We start from the raw sequence: 20901 nt of genomic DNA on the forward strand, positions 1-20901 counted from the left end.
TTCCTAAGAAGTTCAAATAGGCCCTTCCTGCTGACCAGGTCGAAGTCCTTGCTGAGGTCGATGAACATCACGTAGAGTGGCTGGCCTAGCTCTCTGCTCTTCTCTTTGAGTTGACGAAGGGAGAAGATCGAGTATGTTGTCGACCTGCCTACTCTGAAGCCGCAAAGGAATAACGGGTACACACGGTCCGCCAGAATATGCAGCCTGTTGAGGAGGATGCGGCCGTACACTTTGCCAACTATGCTCAGGAGCGAGATCCCTCTTTACTTGTTACAGTTACTGCGGTCGCCCTTGTTGTTGTAAAGGGTCACAATGGTGACATCGCGCATGTCTTGGGAGACTGCTAATTCCTCTCGGCAGAGGCCGAGTAGCTCATGCAGAGGCTGAAACAATGTTGGTTTCCCACATTTGACGGTGACTGTCGTTTCTCGGGAGTACAGCTCTGAGTAGTGCTCTACCCATCTGGCCATCTGTTGCTCACGGTCTGTGATCTTCTCTCCTGTCAGATTTCAGGGGGATGACCCCTTTTGCTGAAGGGCCTTCTTGATGCCACTGTACATGCCTTGAATGTTTCCAGATTCGGCACTGTGCTGAATTCTTTCACACAGTTGCTGACAGTACTCGTTCGCGCACTGTTTAGCGATGCATTCGGTTGTGCTTCGGGAACTTCTGAGGGCAGCAAGCGTCCGTTCATTGGGGCATTTTTGTAAGCTATGAAAGATTTTCGTTTGTCCTTGATTATTGGTTCCATCCTTGAAAGGTGTGCGTTGAACCAGTCCTGAATGGGCCGTTTCTTCTTGCCAAACGTGGACATGGCTGTGCTGTAGATGGCACCCTTCATGACGTTCCACTTGGCTGTGGCATCATGGTCTGGCAGGTTCTGAAGAGCCTAGTACAAGGCGGTCACATACTCCTCCATCTTGGAGAGGACCAACATCTGCGCAATGCTGATGCAAGGGCGACCTTTTGGTTTGGAGTGGTGTGGCGTGTATGGCTGTATGCGCACCCTGCTGATCACAAGGATGTGGTCGGAGTCGCAGTCGTCACTGTGGTAGCTTCTGGTGAAGAGGACGCTGATCAGGACAGAGCACGTGGTGATGACCAAGTCGAACTGGTGCCAGCGAAGAGACCTGTGGTGTTTGTTTTCATGACATGTTGTGCTGTGGCATACACTTGAAGAAGGTGTTTGTAACGCACAGGTCATGGTAGGTGCACAGCTTCAGCAGTCTTCGACCATATTCGTTGGTCTTTCCAGTGCCATGATGTCCGAGGCAGGTAGGCCATGACTCGTGTTCCGCAAATACTCTGGCATTAAAGTCGTCGAGGAGAAATAGTGGCTTGATCTGTTCGTCCAGCTGCCTGTAGACCTGATCCTTTTGGTCTTTTGAAGACGTGAGGGTGGTGGCGTAGACACTGAGGATGTTGACAGGACCTGCAGCAGTGGCAAGGCGGATGGACAAGAGACGCTCAGTGACCCCAGAGGGAGACTCAACCAAGGCCGGGGGGATATTTTTAATGGCGAAGCCAACTCCGTGCTGGCGGGGCTTCTGAGGTTATCGACCCTTCCAGAAGAATGTGTAGTTTTCCTCTCTGGGGGTGCCGCTGAATGCCAGCCTGGTTTCATGGAGGGCAGCTATGCCGACATTTAGTTGGTGAGCTCTCTGTTGATGATGGCCGTCTTCCTGGTGTCGTCCACCTCCCTGAGGTTGTTACAGATGCCTGTGCACATGGTGCGCACATTTCAGCTTGCGAATGGAAGAGCTGGAGTCTTTGTTGGTTTCTTGTTTCTTTGTCCGGTACGGAGTTTCTGTCTGCTTGTCATGCCGAGCAAAACACTGAACTCCAGGCACCCACTGGAGCAGGCAGACGTTGGCGGGCCAACACCTTACTGACCCGAGGCAGCCCGGCTTGAGGCGGGCGGTAGTCGGCCAGTGGGATGCGATGATCCCTTCCACCGTCAAAGCTTATCCGTGGCGCCCCTTCCCTACGCCAATCGGTTGGGACTTATAACCGTAGACTGCCAGCTTTCGTGTTGTTTACTAACTCAGGAGCGAGGCTGTAGTGCTGAGCATGACATTTGGCACCAGTTCGGGGGCAGGAGCTGCTGGAAGGAAGTCGTAGTTGACATCCAGCCGCCTTAGGGGCTCCACTCCAGATTTTCTGTCTGGGTTTACTCCCGTAGCCTTTCCTTCTCCCGAAGATATCATCCAATGGCTGGGGAAATTCCTATGATTTTAATGATGATACAATTTTTGTAGTATAATTATTTGTAACAAATAATAGTACAGATGATAAAGTAAACTATTCATATATGTATGGAGAGAGAGAGAGAGAGAGAGAGAGAGAGAGAGAGAGAGAGAGAGAGAGAGAGAGAGAGAGTGAGAGAGAGGATAAAGTAAGTAATCTATAGTAAATATATATCCTTTATTTGTTTGAATTATTCCATACATTCATTGTCCTTACATGACTGTTTTATGTATTTACGTGTTGTGAATACCTGTCAGGACTGATTTATCATTCATTCGACCAGAGCAGAGGGTTCATTTGGGTCGGTATTGTGAATAGAAGAGTTGCCCCTTCGTGCTGTTATTGACAGGAGGTTAACGATAATTTTTCACAAATGTAGATATCGGCCCCGAGGAATATTCCCCTGTAACATTAAAAATAAATTCACTTTGTTTCACGTCTGTCGAGAAATGTCGGTAGAATAGCGCTCGTCATTTTTTTTCTTATATTGCATCTCCACTGTATTAACATTTCCTCGGCAATGTTCTTAAAACTGATTAACATTTCCTCGGCAATTGTCTTAAAATTGATTAACATTTCCTCGGCAATTTTCTTGAAACTGATTAACATTTCCTCGGCAATTGTCTTAAAACTGATTAACATTTCCTCGGTAGTTTTCTTGTGCCCTGTTTGTTTGATCATTCCGTTAAATATGTTTAAAATGCTTCTGATTATATGATGCATTATTCTGATTATATGATACATAATTCTGATTATATGATACATAATTCTGATTATATGATACATAATTCTGATTTGGGGATAAAAAGGTGTTGTTATAGAGCAATGTCCTCCCATCCCCGTGGTCCAACTCAGAGGCCAATGTTCTCCCATCCCCGTGGTCCTATTCATACAAACCAATATCCTCCCATCCCCGCGGGCCTACTCCTACAGACCAATGTCCTCCCATCCCCGCGGTCCTACTCATACAAACCAATATCCTCCCATCCCCGTGGTCCTACTAAGTAACAAATGGTTCAAAGTTAGAATATAACAGTTGCTTACAGAAATCGAAATATCTACTTACAGGAAAATAAAATATAATATAAACTGGATTAATTGCACGTGTTTTGTAGAAATTTCTTAGTCATGTCAAATACTGACCAATTAGAAAATTACGCCACATTTAAGGATCTGTTGGTCGTATACCAAAATTTTCGTAATTATTGAAGGTTGCAATCTTTAATTTTTTTTACTGCATTTATAAACCAGATATGTAAGATTTGAAAATACATGAAAATCATAATTATGCTATTAAAAGTCACCCACTTCCTGTTTTTCTTTGGGTGTGTTTGGAGATGGATTCAACAGCTACAAAGTGATGCTTGCATAGACATCATATACCGCTTTGGAGCCTGCTCCTGAAATTTGTTTTCTACCATTGCTTTATAAACTAACGTTTGCTTGGTTGTTATTGGAAACGCAATCTCAGACTCGATTTCAGAGTTTAAATATATAACGGTCGGTCTTGGAAATCATAACATTCTTGAGTTTCATTTGGAACTTCGTTTCCACCAATCACAATGAGGTTGCAGTGTGAAAAAAAAAGGTTTGTTTCTGATTGACTGATTGTGAAAAATCAATCCAGACTCAGTTTTAGGGTTGTATGCTATCCAGATCAGAACATTAAAGAAAAGAAGAAACCGTACTTTATGTAGTCATAATGATAGCCATAACATGACAGGTTGTTGTTTGTCCTGTTCTTGAGACGACTAGATTTTATTTTCTTTTTTCAGATATGATAAGAGCACACATTCATCTCCGTATATTAAACAGGGATTTCCATGAAGACATGCTCGTCAATTCCACTGCAGCATACAACTCAATTTCTGTCCCGTTGTGTGAGGAGGTATATATATATATATATATATATATATATATATATATATATATATATATATATATAGATATATATATAAGGTTCTCTGAGTGTTACCTAAACACTATTTGCACGATCAAGTTCAAGCGACAAAAATGTGTCACCTGTGACTTAATAACATACATATGCTTTCGCTGGTATCACACAATTTCATATAGGTCTTTTCACGGTCATTATCGATATCAAGGTGTGATTATGTGTGTGTGTGTGTGTGTGTGATTAGGATTCGTTAACGTAGCTTTAAACAATTTTCACTCATATCGCTACGATGTCTGCAGTGTGGCAGTTTATTGTGATGTCTAGCTCTGATGCATCATGCCGCAGACATGTAGCGTGATGTCCCACCCAGTCACATATTCCTGACACCAGGACGACCAGTCCTAACACTAACCCACTAAACTCTTAATGCCGAACGCTTAGCGAGGCAGCTGTTAGTACCATTTTTGTAGTCAGTGCTCTAACCACTAGGCCACCGGAGGGGTCCATCGATATCAGAAAGTCTAGCGTTAGTTGGACAAAGTGTTGGTAATAGAACGAGAGCCAAGAGTTAGTTGTACAAAGTGTTGGTAGTATAATTAATAATAATAATAATAATAATAATAATAATAATTATTATTATTATTATCTTAAAATATATATTATCGTATAGGGGTGGAGAGAGTACATTTCGTTTGCAGTATAATTAGTATTTACTCGCTGATTTAGTATGCAATGTTGATACACCATAAAATAGTAATCCAGGATGTCTGAAGATGCACTTGATTTTCTATGATATACCATAAAATATCATTCATGGATGTTTGAAGGTGCAATTGATTCTCTATGATATACCATAAAATATCATTCAAGGATGAATGAAGGTGCAATTGATTCTCTATGATATACCATAAAATATCATTCAAGGATGAATGAAGGTGCAATTGATTCTCTATGATATACCATAAAATATCATTCAAGGATGAATGAAGGTGCAATTGATTCTCAGTGATACACCATAAAATAGTATTCCACAATGTCTGAAGGTTAATTTGATACTCTATGGTATACCGTTAAATATCATTCAAGGATGTCCGAAGATGAGTTTCATTATTTAAATTTACGTTGTTGTATCCACAAACAAAATAAATTATATTCGTTGTGAGCATCAACTTCTTAATGGAAATGGTAGCATCGTGATATAAATTAACCAATTATTCGAAAAATTCACAAACATACACATACACACACGCGCTAGAAATATATAATTGCTATTTAGAGGAAACGATTGTTCCTTCCGAATCACATTGCTCTCTCTCTCTCTCTCTCTCTCTCTCTCTCTCTCTCTCTCTCTATATATATATATATATATATATATATATATATATATATATATATATATATATATATATTTCTTGCAGATAGACGAAATTTTTCTGAAGGGGCTTTTTCGTGAGGCATATTATGGGTGCCACTCTCATGCTCTTGAGTGAGTATTTCACTGAGATTGATAGATCTAACTAAACTGTGTTAACCGTTTTTATAAACAACATTTGTTGTTCTTTCTACACATATTATGTATGCAATGGTTTTACAACGCAGTAACAGGGGAATAATAGTAACTTTGGAGTTTTGCTGTATGGGTGTATGTGTTCTTTAGCTCTTTCTTTTACATCCAATATGAAAAGCTCGTTTCCGTTTGAAACTCATCAGCAAGTGCAAAGCAATGAAAACCAAATTAATGCAGTGTTTGCATTGTATAAGATGAAGCAGGTGAGTGATTGAAGCATTAATTAGTATTTGATTGTAGCATTAATTATTATTTGATGCAGTTAAATGGAATACAATATTATCTGAGTATCAATCATTCCTGAAACATTTGAGTCATCCCGCTCGTAAATCTAGACGCATGCTTTGAGAGACTGCCCTTTGAGGGACCACTAATTTAGTCAGTTCTTACAGCTGCAGGAAAATTATGTAGAAAATATTACTTCAAATTTTAAAATAACTTTAATATAAAAATATAAGCGTTGAAACTTAAAAAGATATTAAATCAAGAATCTCAAGAAACAACTACACTTTGTTTTTTGGTTGGTTAAAGGAAGCTTTTGACGCAGTTTCTAATTTAAGTTGTGATCGAATGATGAAGTCAGGATTATATTATCATCTACCGTTATTAGAAGAATGGCTATTAGTGTGCGCTTGACGTTACTCGATGACTTTTGTATATATATATATATATATATATATATATATATATATATATATATATATATATATATATATATATATATATATAGTTTTTCGCTTTCTTTTCAGAAATGGCAGCATTCGTGTGTATTTCACCTCTAATTTTCTCGATATTCCGCTCATGAAAAACGAGTCCTCACTAAAACAAGCCATTCTTGCCAAAAAAACTTCTCAGAAATCCTACCATGTACCGACCTCAGTGTTGGGTGATTTTGTAATTGATGCCGACAGTATGACAGTATATTATGAAGAGTACAAAGTTTCAACTCTACCTCAAAAACCCAATATTAAAGGTACAAGCTATTTTTGTAAACTTCAGTGCATTAACATTTTTGCATGAATGACGATGTAGATTGTCATCATTAGCTAATAAGTAGTAGATTTTGTATAGGGAACATTTAATCTCTCGCCACGCAAATTCACTATCACCATACAACATCTGTAAACCCTACTATTCGTCACAGGTTCTCGGATAAGAAGGTCCTACGTGCCAGTCTTATGTAACATTGTGATATCGCTCTCGCGAGACGACAACTACGAGCTTTGCTATGGGTAAAATGTAATAAAAAATAAACTGCACAGGATCGATGTAAGGCTGTCTGACATGGGGATCCTGTTGAAGTGCAAAGTGCCTGCCGTATGTAACATTGCTTTCACTCGCGAGACAACAGCTGCTGACTTTTCCATTGGCCATATTGTTTCCATTGGTCATGCTATATATATTTGGTAATTCATTTATTGCACTTTCTGAAGCTGTTTTTGTCTAGTCTGGCAAAATTAATTTCCCCTATTTTAACAACTGCTTAAAATTGTGCACTTTAGACTAATTCAGGCTGATTTTTTTTTTTTAGCAAAAGGGAGCAGTCATTTTAGTTAGCCGTGTGCTTAGATCATTTACAATCTCTTCAAGTGCAATATCCAATGAAATTTCAGCCACAGTACATGAAAATACCATAGAGGTATGCCAACATTCTCTCCAATGTGCATGTTGCAAATGTAAACAACTTCACCTTACACCCACCACTTTCTCAGAAGTTCATAATATCTGTAGAGCCCTCCCCCCCCACCAATAAAAAGTGTGATTGGCAGGGTTAGTAGCAAGCTATAACCATGAATTACTGTTTCCCAAAACAGCGCTAGAAGGAGTGTAATAATTTCAGCAACATGATTAAGTACAGATTAAGTTCTTACATATCATTATAAATGTTATCTCATAGTCGGCAGACTTTGCCTATAGTGTGCGTAGTTCATATTTTTGATATCATAACATGTTAACATATCACCGTATGTGATTCTGATTGGTTCTAAGAAACTCATGACCTCATTATGAAGCATTCTTTACTAATTGGCCTCGATCGTGTGAGAACATTTTTCACCCCGCCTTCTGGAATATTTTGTTTTCAATGAACATATTTGGCCGCCATTTTTCGAATCGACTCGCGAAAGGGAATTAGGAAAATATGGCCTCGTCTGTTTCAAAATTGCTAACATATCATGGCATGAAAAATGCATAAAAGTACAAGAGAAAAACAATAACATCAAGAAGCAAAACTACGGGTACTGCTTGTGTGGGTTTGCGGTTGAGGGAGGCGGTATATCTGTAGCATGGAATCCACCCTATATGCAAACGTGGTTTAAGTGTTACCTAGTCTTTCAGAAGTAAATAAACCCACCTCTGTTTACAGAAGAAGGTTTACATCAACTGGCCTCAGAACGGACAGAAATATATCCACCTACTGCACGTTTGCGCGGTAAATATGTGATGAAGTTTCGACTCAGAATGTGATTTGTTAACGTATTCTGTAGTCTGCTGTTCCACGTCAAATACTGCAAATATCCAATCACAGATACATTACAGTAAATATGGGAAATATCTATCCCAGGGGTGGGCAAACTACGGCCCGCGGGCCGCATGCGGTCCGCCAAGGGCTTTCATGCGGCCCGCCAAGGGTTTTCATGCGGCTTAAGAACAAGTCATCATTCGCACTGACTCTGTTTATTTTACTCTGTTTATCAAATAAATGTGCTTCTTTTGAAGTTTAAGTTTTCAAATATTAACAACATATTAACAACTGAAAATTAATTAGATGTTATTTAGAAAAACCTTTTGTTTTTGCTATTTCAAATATTAATTATTTTACATAATGAACTATGCGGCCCGCGACAAGGTGTAAATTTGTGTATGCGGCACTTGCACTTAAAAGTTTGCCCATCTCTCTATCCAGTAAACCTTTTTTCACACGAATATTGCGACAATGTAATATTTAGTTGCGAAAATGACCTTAGGATACGTAAGCATGGATCGTCTACTGCAGTCTAATGGGTTACTGCATCAAACAATCCGACAGCGCATGGGACGTTCTGTGTTGTAAAATGATTTTGTCTGTGCAAAATGTTATGTTTATTAGGAAGGACGCTTGTTCTTTGACTTATAGATTGTAAAAAAATATATAATTTAATTTTAAACGTTATTACTATCTTCAACTTTGTTTGGGACTATATTTTATGCACAATAAATGAAAGGTGCAACGTCTGTCAGAATGAACGAAATTATTCGTTCTTCTTCCCATCTAAATAGTTTCCACTGAAATAAAAACTATGTGATAAACATAATCTCAGATGGGTAATGATTTAATATTAAACTGATGAAACGAGACAAGGCTCGCAAAAGCTGGACATTATTCAACTCATTTCATAAATTCAATATTAAATCATTACCCATCTGAGATCCACTATATATCGATACAGAATATTCATACGGATTAAACTGTGTTTGCATCATAATTGTATATGTTGTAAGTAACATGAAAATTTAATACAACTGTGTGTGTGTATATATATATATATATATATATATATATATATATATATATATATATATATATATATATATATATATTGCTGTTGTACAATTTTCAGGTCTTGCTTCGACAAGTTCAAGCACGACGCTGGTTACCCTTAAGCTGGAATCGACGTCTCAAAGATACGCACCTTCGTCAGCGTCAACTGTTAGTCATGTTGAAGCGAAAACGCAAACAACACTTTCTCCAGATGCCGTTATGTTTGATATTGACCAACGTGAGCAAACAACGACCACAGGTATTGATTGATGTTGATAGTAATGGTTTATTAGCTTCAGGAAAGTATCTAGTTTTGCTGCCTTTTTAACGGTATCATCATATACTCTTAGTCAGTCCTGCTCGTGACACGCACTCGTACATTTTCGGCTGAAACGTGCGGTCATGCTTTGTCAAATGAAACAGTAGCGTTTTTATAATAGAAACACAGGATACCAGAACGTATTTCATTTTGAAGCCCAATAAGGATGTGATATATATTCTTGTTTCCGCTTCTTGGTGGTCATGCTTTGTAGAATGGCATCATCGTTGTGGATATAATTGTTCGTCTGTACATTTGAAAAGAAGGGTAGTTTGATAGATGAGTACATCTAAAACTTTATTGAGGGGAAAAGAGTAACAAGGTCAGATACTTGAGGGGAAAATAGTAACTAGGTCAGATACTTGAGGGGAAAAGAATAACTAGGTCAGAGACTTGAGGTGAAAAGAGTAACTATGTCAGAGACTTGAGGGGAAAATAGTAACTAGGTCAGAGCATTGGGGGGAGAGTAACTAGGTCAGAGACTTGAGGGGAAAAGAGTAACTATCTCAGATAATTGGGCAGAAAAGAGTAATTATGTCAGAGACTGAGCTGAAAGTTAACCTAGATCTTACTTTTATTTTCGTGATGGACATCTAACTACAGGCTGTCCTGTTGTGAGTCTTACAAATAATTCCACCTCAGGAAACATGGGGATTTTGAGGTTGTTTAAAATTTACAAGCAAGTTAAAGATCTACTGTTTGCATTTGAAACTAGACATAAAAATTATTGGTGTTTTTGGAAGGAATGTTTTTCAAATATACAAAAAGCTGTTTCAATACTGGGAATTATAAAGGAAATAGTAAACACTGCAAAATAAAAAAGAACGACGCAATGAAACGAAGGTAATGTTTTTTCCATGACGCAGGTCCAAATCCCACATTAGAAAACCTAAATTTGCACCACAATTATGATCCGATATTAATAAATCCTCAAGTACGAAGTAATCTTTGATTTAATGTGGAATCAAATTTACTAACACCATGATATATAATTACATTTCATACATATGAGTTAAATGTACACACAATACTGGTACGCCTAATCTTCCAAAACCTCCATGGTTTCTTATTATATACACTCTTTTGGACCTTGCCTTCTGGTACGAATATCTCATAAAATCTTTAAAACTGTTGTCTTCTTACTTTTGTATGACATACAATATCTGGAGACCTTATTACCTACCGTGTGCTGGAAATGGCGCTAAACCCGAAACAACAAAATACATTTTCTAAAATCTCGATTTGTGATTCACATATATTTCACAATATCAACAACCATGCCTCATGATTTATATTCGTATGCAGTCTTCAAAAAATGTGCTTTCTGATTCACGTATTGTTTATAAATCTTCAAAGCCTTGCTTCCTGATCCATGTATTTAACAAACCTTGCTTCCTGATCCATTTATTTAACAAACCTTGCTTCATGATCCGTGTATTTAACAAATCTTGCTTCATGATCCGTGTATTTAACAAACCTTGTTTCCTGATCCATGTATTTAACAAACCTTGCTTCCTGATCCATTTATTTAACAAACCTTGCTTCATGATCCTTGTATTTAACAAACCTTGCTTCCTGATCCATGTATTTAACAAACCTTGCTTCATGATCCGTGTATTTAACAAATCTTGCTTCATGATCCGTGTATTTAACAAACCTTGTTTCCTGATCCATGTATTTAACAAACCTTGCTTCATGATCCATGTATTTAACAAACCTTGCTTCATGATCCTTGTATTTAACAAACCTTGCTTCCTGATCCATGTATTTAACAAACCTTGCTTCATGATCCGTGTATTTAACAAACCTTGCTTCATGATCCGTGTATTTAACAAACCTTGTTTCCTGATCCATGTATTTAACAAACCTTGCTTCCTGATCCATGTATTTAACAAACCTTGCTTCATGATCCATGTATTTAACAAACCTTGCTTCCTGATCCATGTATTTAACAAACCTTGCTTCCTGATCCATGTATTTAACAAACATTGCTTCCTGATCCATGTATTTAACAAACATTGCTTCATGATCCGTGTATTTAACAAAACTTGCTTTCTGATCCGTGTATTTAACAAAACTTGCTTCCTGATCCTTGTCTCCTGATCCATGTATTTTACAAACCTTGCCACTGATAAATATATTTAACAAAGCATGCCAACCGATCCATGTACTAAACAAACTTTGCCTCCTGATCCATCTATTTAACAACTCATGCCCCTGATCAATGTATTTAACAAACCTTGCCCATGACCTACGTATTTAACAAACCTTGCATCCCGCTCCATGTGTTTAACAAACCTTGCATCCCGCTCCATGTATTTAATAAACCTTGTCTCCTGATCCATGTATTTAACAAACTTTGCCTCCGATTAATGTATTTAACAAACCTTGCCTTTTGATCCACGTATAGTCTACACTTTTATAACAGAATAAATAGACTCAGAAGGAACTGATTGTAGATTTATTCCATTTCTTTTTTTTTTTTGTCCTTTTCCAGAATCTTCAACAACAGGTTCACCTGCTCCAGGTAAGTTGTATTTTTGTTTCCTTTCCTAACATCCCTTCCTATATTTAAAGGCGTTAATATTGATTTGTGGCGTAAATTATTCCTACCCTAATCATAATGGACTATAAAAATTCTAGAGGATGAAAATACTTTTTTGCTTTACTTTAGTTTGTAATGATGCTTCATATCAAATTAACAATCCAGCACATACGTTAATATTTCACACCCAGAAATTTTCAACTTGATTTAAAACGCGTGAAGTCTGAATTTCAGAAATTTTATCGATGACTAAAAAATAGTGGACCGATGATTTCAATCAATACCTTAACGACGTTAGATGTACAGGTGAAACTAGGTCATGCTGATTCTCTTATATGCAAACATTCAAAACTTTACTACGTTCCTTGAGTAGCGTATCTCTTGCTGACAACAAAGTGGTGTGTCATAATAAATTATATGGGCGTTTCGCATTGTCTTTTCTACAAATAACTGCACTCATTTTTAATTCCGTTGGTTTTCTGACATGCATGATGCTACGGCATTAAAATATATCAACTGCGCTGATGACATTTTGTTTTGAAACGACAAAAATGCATTCTAATTAGGAGGTAATATACAGAGCACGTAAAAATTAGAAGTCAGCCAAAAGTATTAACATTTTAATTACAACCTGCAGAGAGCATCGTGTTTGTTTACCACAATTATTGTTCTTGTTTATTAAGTGAAACATGATATTAGAAACAGTTGGACATTCACCTCTTGTTTGCCCATAAAACTAAATTTCACTGAAATATTACCGTGTTTACACTTCATGTCTATGTTTGCATGTATCAACCAATACTCGTTTTCTTTGCAACATATATTATATACGGGTTACACACACACACACACACACACACACACACACACACACACACACAAAATGACACACACACATACAGAGTATAATACATCCCTGTCCTTCGTTAATTACGTGATGTCTTATAGGATATTAATTTTTTTGTAAAATGATAAAAGCGAATCACTTTCATATTAAGCATTATAAGTACATTATTATTATTATTATTATTATTATTATTATTATTAAATGATTGTTCGTTAGATTTGAAATGAGTTAGAAATAGTATAATTACAGTTTGTTCATTTTGTGATATTGCCATTCATTATGCAGTTATGTTGATTCTGATACTTTAAACATTACACAAGGATTTTACAAATGAACCGAATAGACAAAGTATATGCAATATAAACAATGGAAGAAAGCCAGCCTCTAAAACGTGTCTTAAACTGATGAATAATGTAATACTTGCATTGGTACGTGTTAATAGTGTACACGAGCTATTGTTCTAGTAATGCGGCATAACGTCCTGGAATGTTCATATAACTATATATATTGACAAACATATGACTTGGAAAACAAAGGCTTCGTAGGACAACATCCCATTTCTTATATTTTAAGATAAATCAGTGATGACAGCGAATCCATGTTGGATTTAAATAGGTATACAATTTGCACCGCATGAACTATGGCTTGTTCTTGGTCTTGCCGCTTACTTCGAAAATCCCTACTCTGAACTGACAACCAATTTGTGCTTAAATCCATGGAAGTCTTTGTGCAGCCTACTTAAATCCACGGACGTCTTTGTACATCCTGCTTAAATCCATGGAAGTCTTTATACATCCTGCTTAAATCCATGGAAGTCTTTATACATCCTACTTATATTCATGGAGGTCTTTATACATCCTACTTATATTCATGGAGGTCTTTGTACATCCTGCTTAAATCCATGTAGGGGATCCCGAGTGGCCGAATGGTCTAAAGCGCTCTCCGTTACGGATCACTGCCATCTCATCTCTGTCTGCGTGGGTTCGAGTCTCGGATTCAGCCAATGTGGGTATGTGAAAAAGCTTGCCAGTAGCTTGTCGTGGGTCGATGGTTATTTCCGGGGTTTTCCCGGGTTCTTCCTCCACCATTAATACTGGCCGCCATGTATAGCCTATCGTGTGCTGAAAAATGGCGTTAAGCCCTACAACAACAACAACAACAACTTAAATCCATGGAATTCTTTGTACAGACTACTCAATCCATGGAAGTCTTTTTACAGACTTCTTAAATCCAAGGACGTCTTTGTACAGCCTATTTAAATCCATGGAAGTCTTTGTATAGCCTGCTTAAATCCATGGAAGTCTTTTTAGAGCCAACTTATATCCATGGAAGTCTTTGTACAGCCTACTTAAATCCATGGAAGTCCTTTTAGAGCCTACTTATATCCATGGAAGTCTTTGTACATCCTGATTATATTCATGGAAGTCTTTGTATAGCCTGCTTAAATCCATGGAAATCTTTGTACATCCTACTTAAATCCATAGAAGTCTTTGTACATCCTACTTATATTCATGGAAGTCTCTGTACAGCCTACTTAAATCAATGGAAGTCTTTGTACATCCTACTTATATTCATGGAAGTCTTTGTACATCCTGCTTAAATCAATGGAAGTCTTTGTACATCCTATTTAAATCCATGCAAGTCTTTGTGCAGCCTAATTATATCCATGGAAGTATTTGTACAGTCTCCTTAAATCCATGGACGTCTTTGTACAGCCTATTTAAATCCATGGAAGTCTTTGTATAGCCTGCTTAAATCCATGGAAGTCTTTGTGCCGCCTCCTTAAATCCATGGAAGTCTTTATGCAGCCTACTTATACCCATGGAAGTCTTTGTGCAGCCTACTTATATCCATGGAAGTCTTTGTGACGCCTACTTATATCCATTGAAGTCTTTGTGCAGCCTACTTAAATCCATGGAAGTCTTTGTACAGTCTACTTATATCCATGGAAGTCTTTATACAGTCTGCTTAAATCCATTGAAGTCTTTGTACAGCCTACTTAAATCCATGGAAGTCTTTGTACAGCCTACTTAAATCCATGGAAGTCTTTGTGCCGCCTACTTATATCCCTTGAAGTCTTTGTGCAGCCTACTTAAATCCATGGAAGTCTTTGTACAGTCTACTTATATCCATGGAAGTCTTTATACAGTCTGCTTAAATCCATTGAAGTCTTTATACAGTCTGCTTAAATCCATTGAAGTCTTTGTACAACCTACTTAAATCCATGGAAGTCTTTGTGCAGCCTAGTTATGTTGGGTCCTTACTGATATAGTTATTGTGGTCATTATATTGTTAAATACTGAACATAAAGGCTGCATAATTTTTCTTTCCAAATTATAATTATGATTTTTGAATGACAAATATGGAAGACCCACCCCACTCCCATTATATAAATTAATCTTGCACGTACTATAATGGTTTTCATATTTCTACTCCACTATTTCCTATCTCTAGTCATTTTCTCCTTATGTTAAAATACATGTCAGAAATTATCTCTAGTCATTTTCTTCTTATGTTAAAATACGTGTGAGAAATGATCTCTAGTCATTTCTCCTGATGTTAAAATACGTGTGAGAAATTATCTCTAGTCATTTTCTCATTATGTTAATATACGTGTGAGAAATTATCTCGTTATTTTCTCCTTATGTTAAAATATGTGTGAGAAATTATCTCTAGTCATTTTCTCCTTATTTTAAAATACGTAACAGAACATTTAAATTATAACTTGTTATGTAATGTTTAATATTAATTGTATTACATGACTATTTAATACTACTGGACTGAGTTTTAGGGTTATGTTCAATGAGTATTTCCTTAGCGCACACCCAGACCGAAAATAGTTATATATTCGAAATTCTGAAATGCACAGAATCAAACGTTTATAAACTCCCACTTGTTTTCAATTAAATTCACACTGTGTAATCAATATATTTTGAAACCGTAGATGATAATAATAGAGGTATGTTTTGAATACAAAGATGTATTCATGCTTGGTTATGAGACAGAGGAAAAAATGTAACCCGTTTGATATGGCGATATGAACTGACGATCTCGACGTCGCTTTGCCGTGTCACTTTCTGACAACAAGAAGACAACACGTAGGTTGTTTTGTGTATTAGAACATTTCATTTAAAAGGAGATTTTAAACGCATCACTCTTAATCCGTCATTTTTTTTCTTTCTCAGAAATATCCGTTACCAGTACAGAAATCGAGCTGATGACAAAAGCCAATATACGGTGCAGTGTGAAACCCTTGCCCAGTTTTCGGAACATTACAATATACCACATCGACTCCTCTCGATTACATCGACTGATTATCGATATCGGATACAAAGGTGTGGCTCTTGTGGAGGAAACCGTGTCTGAAAATCTTAAGATCGATATGCAATATCGCAAGGATATATTGACAGTGAATTTAAAATTTTCACGTGCGTCATGTCAAAATGAAGGAGAATACGTTTTCACAGTATACGCCCCTGGATTTGAAATTTCAGCGACTGGACAGCTAAAAGTAAGAGGTAATATTTCTGATTTTATATATATATATATATATATATATATATATATATATATATATAAAGTGAGGGCAAAACTGGACGAGTAGTCGTAAGTTTAACTTTCCGTGATAAAATGCTTGTGTTTTGATGGAGTATTGTACCCATTTCCGCATAATCAGCTTTGTTTTACCTCTCTTTGCAGAACTTTGTATTGTTTTGGACACAAACTCTGATACAAATATTGTTCAAATTTAAATATTTTGAAAATTTGAAAAAGGAAGGAGAGGGAAATAGAAAATAGGAAGACAACAACTGCCCCAATATAAGGGTGCCCAATTTAAATGGGCAGGGCCCATCGCTATATGACAGTTGTAAAGTTAAAATTAAGACATGAAGCGAAATTCTTAGATAAATGAAAATTCCGTCTCTTAGCTATAATCTCACGTGAAAAAATACGCAAATATATATTTAAATATAAATCTAAACAACAACGCAGGTTAAGATTTGAATATTCAAGTTATTGTCCTTTGCTTGAAACGAGACCCAAAATAATGCTGGTTGTTTTCCTCTTAATCATACTTGCATGGTTGATTTTCTAACGTGTTTGGGATATCAGTTATAATCTGTCAATCGTCGCAAATGTATCATCATAACCTAAATCTAAGGGGTTATTGCGTCCTGACAGCTGTATACAGGAATGCCCTTTTAATTTGATATTGTCAAGACCCACGTATATTACAATGATTTGATATTGACAAGACCCACATGCATTACGTTTTTAAATTGACAAGACCCACGTGCATTACAGTACTTTTATATTGACAAGAACCACGTGCATTACAATGCTTTTATATAGACAAGACCCACGTGCATTAATATTTTTTTATATTGACAAGACCTACGTGCATTACAATGTTTTTATATTGACAAGACCCATGTGTATTACAATATTTTAAAACTGACAAGACCCACGTGCATTACAAAGTTTGTATATTGACAAGACCCACGTACATTACAATGTTTTTATATTGACAAGACCCACGTGAATTACAATGTTTTTATATTGCAAGAGCTACGTGCATTACAATGGTTTTATATTGACAAGACCCACGTGCATTACAATGTTTTTATATTGACGAGACCCACGTGTATTATAATGTTTTTATATTGACAAGACCCACGTTCATTACAATGGTTTTATATCGACAAGACCCACGTGCATTACAATATTGTTATATTGACAAGACTCACGTGAATTATAATGTTTTTATATTGACAAGACCCACGTGCATTACAATGTTTTTAAATTGACAAGACCCACGTTCATTATATAGGTTTTATATTGACAAGACCCACGTGCATTACAATGTTTTTAAAATTGACCAGACCCACGTTCATTACAATGGTTTTATATTGACAAGACCCACGTGCGTTACAATGTCTTTATATTGACAAGACTCACGTGCATTACAATGGTTTTATATTGACAAGACCTAAGTGCATTACAATGTTTTTATACTGACAAGACTCACGTGCATTACAATGTTTTTATATTGGCAAGACCCACATGCATTACAATGTTTCTATATTGACAAGACCTACGTCAATTACAATGTTTTTACATTGACAAGACCCACGTTCATTACAATGTTTTTATATTGACAAGACCCACGTGCATTACAAAGGTTTTAAATTGACAAGACCCACGTTCATTACAATATTTTTATAATGACAATACCCACATGCGTTACGATGTTTTTATATTGACAAGACCCACGTTCATTACAATGGTTTTATATCGACAAGACCCACATGCATTAACAATGTTTTATATTGACAAGACCCACGTTCATTACATAATTTTTATATTGACAAGACCCACTTTCATTACAATGTTTTTATATTGACAAGACCCACGTGCGTTACAATGTCTTTATATTGAGAAGACCCACATGCGTTACATGTTTTTATATAGACAAGACTCACGTGCATTACAATGTTTTTATATTGACAAGACCCACATGCGTTACAATGTTTTTATATTGACAAGGCCTACGTGAATTACAATGTTTTTACATTGACAAGACCCACCTGCAGCACAATGTTAAGCATACCGAGATTTTCTTTGGAACTCGTGTTTCTCATAAAGTTTGGGGTTTTCTCATTTCCCAACTCGCATAAATTATTATTATGATATATATCTACCATTGTATTTACTATTTATTACTCATATCATGGTTAGATTCCCACTTGGGCAACACATCAATAATATCTGACACTACACAAGCTATAAACATCCTTGCCATTTGTATTTTACACTTGGGCATTGTACATGTAACCATGTGATAAATACTAAATTAAACAGTGAAAGTACTGTTAGAAAATGTGAACTACGATATGACTACTATCAGATTTGTGACTGAAAAGGTGTTACACAATTTATAGTTGTATAATACCTAACTCTGTGTTGCTCTGGTAAATAAAACAATTTATTTAATTACTGGATGAAGACATTTCTCTTCGCATTGATTGTCAATGACATAAAACACAACGAATATAAAGGAATATGTGCCTATTAGAAAAGAATACGTACCTAATCTAAAGTAATGCATTAATCTAAAGGAATACGTACCTAATCTAATAAAATACGTACTTAATCTAAAGGAATATGTACCTTATCTAAAGAAGCACGTACCTAAATTACGGAATACGTACCTAATCCAAAAGAACGCATTAATCTAAAGGAATACATACCCAATCTAAAGGAATACATACCTAATCTAAAGGGATATGTACCTAATCTAAAGAATACGTACCTAATCTAAAGGAATACAAACGTGATTTAAAAGAATATGTACCTAATCTAAAGGAATACTTACCTAGTCTAAAGGAATACGTACCTAATATAATGGAATACATACGTAATTTAAAGGAATACATACCAAATCTAAAGGAATACATACGTAATCTAAAGGAATGCTTTAATCAAAGAAATCCACATCGAATCTAAATGAATACGTACTTAATCTAAATGAACATTAATCTAAAGGAGTACGTACCTAATTTAAAGGAATAAATCTTAAGGAATACATACCTAATCTAAATGAATACGTACTTAATCTAAAGGAATGCATCATTCTAGAGGAATGCTTACCTAATCTAAAGGAATACGTACTTGATCTAAACGAATGTATAAAACGATACGATTCTAATCGTAAGGAATACGTACTTAATCTAAAAGAATACGTAATCTAAAGAAAAACGCAGCTAATCTTAAGGAGTAAATACCGAATCAAATGAATACGTACTTAATCTAAAGGAATACCTACTTAATCTAAAGAAATGCATTTATCTAAAAGAATACGTACCTAATCGTAAGGATTACATACCTAAGCAAAATGAATACGTACTTAATCTAAAGGAATGATTTAATCTAAAGGAATACGTACCTAATCTTAATAAATACGAACTTAATCTAAAGGAATGAATTGATTTAAGGTAATACGTACCTAATCTAAATAAATACGTACTGAATGTAAAGAAATGTATACTTAATCTAAAGGAATACATACTTAATCTAAAGAAATACTTTCTTGACCTGAAGGAATTCATACTTAACCTGAATGAAGACCTATTTAATGTAAACGAAAGCATACTTAATATATATGAATACGTACTTAATCGAAAGAAATGCATACTTAACCTGAAGGGATTCATACTTAATGTAAATGAATACGTCCTTAATCGAAATAAATACGCAAGTCATATATCGAAATACACATTTAATATAGCAGAATACATACTTAATCTAAATAAGCACATACTTTAAATCAACACACCATATAAAGGAATACGTACATAATCGAAAGAGATACATCCAAGTGCCTAGTCCTAATGAACACATGCCTAATTGAAACGAACACATGTCTAATCTAAAAGAACACAGTCTAATCGAAACGAACACATGCCTAATCGAAACGAATACGTACTCTGTCATTTACAACAACAAAATAGCTTTTTAAAATCTAGTGTTTACCTGTCTGAACACATTTGAAACATTGCCGTGTTATATGTCGTAATGAGAATCCAATCCAAATAAAGGACGTTAAGCATTTTATTATTGAGAAGTCATGTTTGTTCAGTATTTTTTTACAGGTTCTTGTATAATAAACTGAGGTGCAAAACCTCCATGAGTTATGAACGAAAAGTGCAATAAGTAACGTTTCCAGTTTTTCTATTTTCAACCTACTTCACTAACATCACTAATTCTTATATTAATTTATAAATTTTGAAATCGTGATAACGAACAGAAACTTATATAAAATGAATGTACATGTACTGCAGCATGTGTGTACATGTACTGCAGCATGAATGTACATTTACTGCAGTATGAATGTACATGTACTGCAGCATGAATGTACATGTACTACAGTATGAATGTACATGCACTGCAGTATGAATG

At 36.0% G+C, this 20901-nt stretch overlaps 1 protein-coding gene across 4 annotated transcripts in view; it reads left to right on the forward strand.

Annotated features, from left to right (window-relative positions):
• Positions 1-20901, forward strand: part of LOC149800451 (uncharacterized) — a 76446-nt gene that overhangs the window by 22900 nt on the left and 32645 nt on the right. For all 4 annotated transcript variants that reach the window (XR_016421385.1, XM_089960073.1, XM_089960074.1 and 1 more), the window contains 6 exons: positions 4023-4135; positions 5563-5630; positions 6461-6684; positions 9311-9490; positions 12048-12077; positions 16128-16460. Coding sequence is in view for 3 of the 4 variants with exons in the window: in XM_089960073.1 (XP_089816199.1) it covers positions 4023-4135; positions 5563-5630; positions 6461-6684; positions 9311-9490; positions 12048-12077; positions 16128-16460 (948 nt within the window). In the remaining variant the exon portion in view is untranslated. The remainder of the gene's footprint in view (positions 1-4022; positions 4136-5562; positions 5631-6460; positions 6685-9310; positions 9491-12047; positions 12078-16127; positions 16461-20901) is intronic.

Source organism: Sinohyriopsis cumingii, chromosome 5 (genome assembly GCF_028554795.1).
Source record: "Sinohyriopsis cumingii isolate HCF-2022 chromosome 5, ASM2855479v2, whole genome shotgun sequence".
In the NCBI taxonomy this organism is placed as follows: Eukaryota; Metazoa; Mollusca; class Bivalvia; order Unionida; family Unionidae; genus Sinohyriopsis; species Sinohyriopsis cumingii.